General features: G+C 46.4%; 1 protein-coding gene across 1 annotated transcript in view; it reads left to right on the forward strand.

The window, feature by feature from the left end:
* prex2 (phosphatidylinositol-3,4,5-trisphosphate-dependent Rac exchange factor 2) overlaps positions 1-7939 on the forward strand; it is a 624716-nt gene that overhangs the window by 188055 nt on the left and 428722 nt on the right. Inside the window, exon 9 of the mRNA XM_038808469.1 lies at positions 5055-5211. Within this exon, the coding sequence (XP_038664397.1) occupies positions 5055-5211 (157 nt within the window). The remainder of the gene's footprint in view (positions 1-5054; positions 5212-7939) is intronic.

Here is a 7939-nt window from a genome sequence, read left to right on the forward strand (position 1 = left end):
CTGTGCAATCCGAAAGGGCACGGAGGGCATTTCCACAAGGCGACTCAGACTCAAGGGGCCCCGAATCTCGAGGGGGGATTTGGGGGCTTGAGGCCAGTGTGAAATTCCATCTGAGCAGGGATACACTCAGACAGGAGTTAACCGCTCACCTGCGCTGCCTCAAGACCACAAGTGCCATCGGGACCGAGCATGACCGTTTAGAGGTCACAGATGGCATTGGCCACAGGCCAGATAGATACTGTAACACGATGTGCCAACTAGTAGGATGTTGTCCTGCCCACTCCACCACCAACCCCTGATCCTGGTCACCGCAACAGCCACTGCCTGTTCCTAAGCCAGGCACTGGAATGGTAATGGTGGAGGTGCGGATTCGTGAGCAGCGGCTCCCTGGCGACAGCCGCTATTCCAGACGGAAAAGAGCTATGTGCAAGGCCTGAGTAGGTCCTGGTAAATGACGGGCAACACCTGCAAGGAGACCTGTCAGGTCTACGAACAAGAGTTGGACGTCATAGTTCCGGCCGTGCATCTGGCCGAAGAAATACGTCACCAGGGCACACCATCTAGGAGGTGACTTGACATAGAGGTATCGCTGCAGGGTCTGAAGGTGGAAGGTCGGCACTTGGAAGCATCTGACCACCCTTAAGCAAAAGACTCAGAAACTCAACAGCAACCCTGTGCAGTCTTTTGTTCCAGCGGAACTAAATGAACATTCTCTGGATGTTTGTGATAAAATCAGGGGGAAGAGTTAAAGTGACCAGCCGGTACCACAACATGGATGCTGGTTTATGACCGGAACTCCACTCCTGTAAAACTGCATTCCAAGCAGTCCTGTCCAGCGTTTCAGGGAAATTATGACCTTGGCCACCAACTCCTGCCAATTTGCCGGCCAGGATTCCTCAGCCGGGCAAAGATGGACTGCCTAGTAGAGGAGACTGGTCCTGCTCCAGATGAAAGGCCTGAGCTCCTCCGGGAGGGGGTTCATCTGCCATCGACACACCTGGAATCCAGAACACTTGCCAACTTGATCCTGACAGAGTATACGGCAGGCCTTAGGCTCTCAGTACCTCCCAGAAGAGAGACTGCTCCTACAGCAGTAACAAGGGCAGTTCTGGCTCCTGTGATCCAGGTGAAACAGTTAATCTATCAGCCTACGGCAGGCAGTCCAGAGCAGTCTCTCTCTCTCTCTAGCAGTTGTTCTTCGCTGTTCTCTAAAAGAAAATATGAAGCACAAATAAAGACGATTCCTGAGCTCATTGCTTTCCTCCTTTGTGTCTGGAAACTTCAGGTTTAGGAGAAACTTCCAGGTCTTGCACCCCAGGAAAGAAAACCGCCCTCAGCCCGCTTGCAGCAGCAGCAGCTCCTTGGGACTCTCAACTATTTTTATAACACAATTAAACAAAATTATATTAACTGAGGGAAAATTAAAAGGGGCAGCCCCTTAATGGGATGCCCTAAACAAAAACAAATTACAAATGAAACATAACACATCAAATTAAAATGTGATTAAAAGGGTCAATAAAGCACCCCACCTGACACGGAAGGCCTCGATGATGTCCATGGACACAGCATGCTCCCTCCCCAGGGACACCGCAACGTGAATCTGGCTGCGGTAAAGGGACAGTCAGGATGGATGCCCACTGCCTGGACCTGTTTATGGCATGTTTGGTCGGGCCCAGGAACAAGTTCACAAGGACGTCCTCCTTTCTTTCCCCTTTCCCCACCGGCTAAACACTTTTAGGGTGCAACCAGTGAAACAAAAGGAAACAGATTAAGGGGCAAATGTTCTTTGAATATGAAGGAAATGGAGGGATACAGACTCGAGTGAAGCAGAAGAAGGTTTTCTTTTAGTTAGCGCATCATGATCGGCACAGGCTTGGAGGGCCGAAGGGCCTCTTCCTGCTGCTGTACTTTTTGTTATTCTTTGTAAATAGGGTGGCCGCTCCTGATAGGGGCACTGCCCAAACAAAAAAAAAAGATTGAACTGAACTTAAGAACATCAAACTAAAATGTGATTAAAGGGATCGATAATAGAACACCCCAGTCCCTGCGGAAGGCCTTGATGGTATGTGTGACACTGCATCTCCTTCTCCAGGGACACCCAGCCATGAATGAAGCCATGGAAGAGGGGCAGACAGTCAGGCTGGATGACCCCCTCAATTGCCCGCTGCCTGGACCTGTTAATGGTGAGTTTTGCCAGATCCACGAGCAGGTCAAGAGGAGGTCCACCTCCTTCCCCTCGCCTCTCCACACCAGTTGAAGGCCTGGGTTCAACTAATTTAATTGAACCAAATAAACTAAATTAAACAAACTGAGGGACAAAGCTTTTGGACTTAAATCAGTGGTAGTGAACTTTAGCTCTTCAGACTTCATTGGCACAATTGACTTGTCAGTGAAGGGTGAGGAGCATATCTCGCAAATGATTGCCTCTTGTGGCAGATGTGAAACAGTCAATTACAGTGAAGTTGGCAATTAGTATTATAAGTACAACCTAGAGGTTGCCTCATACTCCCATTTAACAGACCTACTCTAATTCCTGACACACAAACTTCCCGTACAAGTCAAATTGAAATTCCATACAGTTCAACCCCTTGATCGTTACAATGTTGCCTGAGTGTGATGTTCCACTCACTGTTCAGTTGTGCTTCCCAAATTGAGAGGGTCTTCATTCCTCATGAGGCTGGGATGCAACCCATCCCTGAGTCGCCCACTCTGCTCATGCAGTCTAGCCTCTCATGGGACCAGAACCAGAAACCACACAGTTGACCCCAGTGCTGATCCTCTGTATTCCCCTCCTCCCACTCATTTTCCAACTCCTAAGAATGAGCACTCCCTCAGCAGTGATTTGTGCATAAGCCCAGCAAGGAGAACACAGGGTGCCTGCATGCCAGCCACCAGACTGCCTTAAAGCAAGGTACCCCCAAGTGAATGGAAGGTAAGGCCTGCGAGCAGCCCCTCCCACTGAGATTGAGAGACTGACACCCAGTCCTGGCCGTGAGTTGAACTTAATCTTGACCCCCTCGCCAATGCACCCTCAGCAGTGACAACTCAGCAGATTCATGGCTGCCTGAGCACTCACCACCGACATCCCACTTGGAGGTGAGCCACCAGGTTCACTTTTATATAGACCTGTTGTAAATGATATTGGCATGACGTCACTCCGGCGCCCACTGAATATTATGCGAGGGGAGGGGAAGGGTCTGGAATGAGTGCTTGCCAATGACATGCCAATGTAGTAACATGAGCCTCCCATGCTTCTATGGTGTGATTCACGGCACTCCACTGGCAAGAGATGGGGGGGTGGGGGGGGGGGGGGGGGGGGGGTTAAATTTGCAAATCTCAATGACGCCAGAGAAAATCATGTTCTTTGATTCTGGAATTTGAGCCTGTGTCGCTTTTCTCACGGGCTGGATGACATTGGTACATTTTTTTCGCTGTCTGAAAAATTAGATTAAACATGAAGGATTTTAAGTGCTTTTAATCCTGGTTTACTGTTTGTGAATGCATGAATTTAATTGCTTGCTAAAATCACCGTTGCTGCACATAAAGGCCTCCCATACATTCAGAATTAAATTTAGACTCCCTAGGGAAAGGGGGAATTCCAGCTATAAAGATCGATAAATCTTTGTCGGCAGTTTTCTTTGAGGTCAGTGCCTTTCCTTTGCTTCTAACCAGTGTTCACTGACCTAGCTTGGCTCCCCATCAAGAAATGCCTCAATTTTGAAATTGTTGTCCTTATTTTCAAATCCCTTTATGGCTCTTTCCCTCCTTATCTCTGTAATGTTCCCCCATAGCCCTTTAGTATCTGCTCTCACCCAATCCTGCCCTCTTGTGGATTCCTGATTTAAATTCCTCCAGCACTAGTGTTCACGCTGTTAGAACCGGGATGGGAGCAGTTTGTTTAGTAGCCCTACTATCCCAAAGGTCATAACATTATTGTAATGGTGATTCACTTACTAAAACAGCCAATTATTTACTTTTGCTACTGTTAGACCCCTTATATAAGAGATTTTAACCGGGATTCTTTCAATGAACTCAGAATGATTGATTCGTTATAAACAAAACTTTAAAAAAAGTTACAAGAACTGATTAACACACTTTGTAATCTGCAAGTGTAACTATTTTTCCCTTTTAAATGCCCCAAGAGACACACACACACAAATAGGGTCTTGGCATAGATGGGCAGTTGAAGAAAATATCATTATAATAAGGATACATTTTGCAGGGACTTGACACTCCATGATTTGAAGTTCCCTTGAATGAAGAGAGCAAGGTTGTTCCAACAGATATCTGGAGGTCCTCAACAATGGAACTTCTCTGTGGAGGAGAATAGAACCAGATCAATTCTCCTTGATTCAGCCTTTCGGATTTAAAAATATAAACAAGTCCCACTGAGAATTGTTATCTGCATACTGATAATTGCATGGTTTCAGGCAAGGCGAGCTGGGCAGCTCTTCACTTTCCCAGTTAATTCTCAACTGAGTTTAAAAAAAGAACAAGTTCAAAACTTCAAGCCCATCTCTGTCAGGTGACTTCCAGTAAATCACTTGATCTTTAACTTTAAACAGTTTTTCCCCCATCAGTTAAAGTAACAGCAGTGTATACAAGCACATAGTTCTTCCACTGCTTAAGTACTATGTTGCTCAGATGATTTCTTGGAAAAGGCATGTTTGCTGCCACTCAAAGGTGAATATTTGACTATTTAAAAAAAAAACATATCACTTTCCAAGTGTCCAGATAATTTAGTGTCCTTCGTATTTAAAAAAAAATATTGTTCTGGAAGAAATAGTTTTAACAATGCCTTCTGCTGCCTAAGTTAACCTCTAGAATCCCCTCCCTAAACCTCTGAGTCTCTTTCTTTTAAGATCCTTGAAACCTATCTCTTGATCAAGTGTTTGGTGATCTGACCTTATGTGGTCAGTATCTAAATGTGTTTAATAATGCCCTCTGAAACATCGTGAGAAGCTTTATTCCATGAGAGCAGCTATATAACTGCAAGTTGTTGTTTTACAGTAGAATTCTGTGGTGTGTATAACTAGCATTGCACTCTTTTCTAGCGGATTATCACAGCAGTGGTCATACTGTGATCAATGGTTGGAAAATACACAATACTGCCAAAAACAAATGGTTTGTCTGCATGGCAAAGACATCAGAAGACAAACAGGAATGGTTGGAGGCCTTTCTAAAGGAACGAGAACGAAGAAAGAGTAAGATGTAAATTTTTATATTTATTTATGCATTTTGCTTATCTCAGCCAGGACTAATCAAGAAAAAAAAGTTATACTGTCCCTATTTTGACTTGCAGTTTCAAAATGTTAACACTATTTTATTTATGGTATAGTGGCAGATAGATCTGAAAGCCGGTTTGCAATAAAAGTTGCAACATCTATAAGGGCTTCCTGTACTAAAGGTATTTTATGCAAACTTGGATTCTTCTACATGCAGTATTAAGGACTTTGAATATTATGATTTAAATATGTTCACATTAGCTTCAATGAGAAATATTACTGTGATTTCATAAATGCAGCCCATTAAGTTTCGAATTGTATTACAGAGTTGATGGACGCGATTCTCCGGAAAAATTTCGAAGTTCATTTGTGGCAGGTTTTTCAGGGAGTTTCCTGGTGGCTCTATCGGCAAGTTCCCCACCGCTCAATGACACTGTTATTTTTAGGGCCGTGGGAGTTAGCCCACCCGTAGAATTTATTTAGCAATGGGGAGCTGAACTCCGAGATCGGACAGCCATTTTGAAAGGGTGGCCCGATATCTAAGTGAGCATGTGGGTCCCCTCCACCCATGGGCAACAACACCCCCTCCACATACACACACACGTGCACACACACACATGGGCACTACCCCACAGCCAAGTGAGGACACCCCGCTATGCGGTCCCTGGGGACCCCTCTTCAGGCCCCCCAAGCCCCCTTACAGAACTCCCTCCCTCCAGGACCCCCACACATCACCCCCCACATCCCCCCCAATCTCCTAGAAGCCCTACTTACCTGCCCTGCACTCTCCCACCCTTTAAACATCCCCTCCACTCATTTCATGGGCATGGCCCCCTGGCCCCCAGGCAGTGCACCTGCTGGCGGGGCAATGCCATTATTGGCAGTTCCAAGGTGTCCACCTTCCAGGGGGAATGCCAGGGGGTCACCCTGCTCTGATCTTGACCACCCAGGGGCCTCCGATGTCCCAGGAGACCCCCCCGGTTGCCGTTCCGCCTGGTCCATATTTGTGTGGACCAGTGCTGGATGGCACCTGGCTGCAGCCTCCCTGGGAAGGCTGGAGAATCAAGGGAGGCCGGTGGATATCGCGCGGGTAGGTCTTATGTAAGTTTAAGACCTACTTCATCAAGCGTCATTTTGTCCCACCTGTTTAGGGCGGTGTTCTGAACGTCTCACGGGACTAGGGTAAACCCCGCTAGGCACGGAGGTGTTAGGAGGCCTGCTGGAGGGCTCTCCCGAGATTTTCCAGCCGTGTTGTGCTCTCGCTTGAGCACAATGCTGCAAGAAAATTACGCCCGATGTAGTTTGTTATTGGCTGATTTAAGCAGAAATATTCAATTGATTTTTTTAAAATAATAATAGACAAGTATTTGTGAGAATATGGTTTGATTAACCTGTTCTTCTAAGCGGATGATCATTATCAGTAACCAACTAAGCTGTTGGTTATCCTCCCTAATCCTCCATAAGATCTCCCCATTCTTCAGGTGGTTCAGAGGTGTTTTTTGTCCCTTAGTTTTAATTCCTTCCATCTGTCCTTCTGGCACTTTTTCAACAACCCATGCCACTTTTTTTCTTAGCTAGCTTCTTTACCTTCTCTATGCAGTTCAAGCTCTACATCTCAAAGCTATTTCTTCAGCATCAATGTTTCAGCACCACACACCCACTACAAATTCTTCATCATCTTTGATTGGTTCTCTATTCAGCCATCCAGTCAAAAATCATCTTCTTTTGTTAAATGCAACTTTTCCCATTGTTATCCTTACTCTCACTTCCTTGACATACCTGAAATCTTCAGATATTAAACTTCCCAGAAATTTCAGATTATGTTTCAATAAGGTCACTTCTAATTCTTACAAACTCCAATGGGTATAGGCCCTACCAGCTTAACCTTTGTTGATTAGATAACCCTTTCTTTCCAGGAATCACTCAAACAAACCTTCTCTGAACTGTTTCTAATTTACTTGTATCCTTAAGTAACAAGACCTAAACTACACATTACTACAGAGGCAGTAATTGACAGGATGGATGCTGAGAGGATGTTTGCCCTTGTTGGGGAGTCTAGAACTAGGGAACCCAGTTTTTAAATAAGGGATCTCCCATTTAACACTGAGATGATGAGAATTTTTTTCTCAGAATAAAAAGTGTAAAGGTCGCCACTGTCCCAGAGGACCATAGGTTGCTCTCCCGTTTGAGAGTGAGCTGACTGGTGGTGATTTAACCTGAGAGGCACCACAGCTCAGGCGAGGGGCAAGGCTGAGAAGGTGAGGCTTTCATCAATAACCTCGGTTGGTACGGGAATTGTTGCTGCCACTCCAAATCACGAACCAACTGAGTTAACGGAGCCTCCTAATAGCTGGATTGCTAAGGAGAATTAAAGTAAATTCTGGAAGCCTGTGGGGCGGAATTCTCTGCTCCCCACACGGCCTGGGAGAATCGCGGGAAGGCCTCCCCACATTTTTTATGCCCCCCTGGCGACCCCAGCAATTCTCTTTCCCCCCAGCTCAGAAAAATCGCCGCTCGCCGGTTTTCACGGCGAACGGCGAATCTCCGAGCCCGATGGGCCGGCCCTTCACGCCCGTTTCACCACGACAGCAACCACACCTGGTCGCTGCATTCGTGAAAGGGGCCAGATGCCCGTTTGGGGCATCTAGGGGCTCGATTTGGAGGGAGCACCGCGACTGTGCTCTGGAAGGGACAGGCCTGCGATCGGTGCCCAC

The sequence above is a fragment of the Scyliorhinus canicula genome, chromosome 10 (assembly GCF_902713615.1).
Source record: "Scyliorhinus canicula chromosome 10, sScyCan1.1, whole genome shotgun sequence".
Taxonomy (NCBI): Eukaryota; Metazoa; Chordata; class Chondrichthyes; order Carcharhiniformes; family Scyliorhinidae; genus Scyliorhinus; species Scyliorhinus canicula.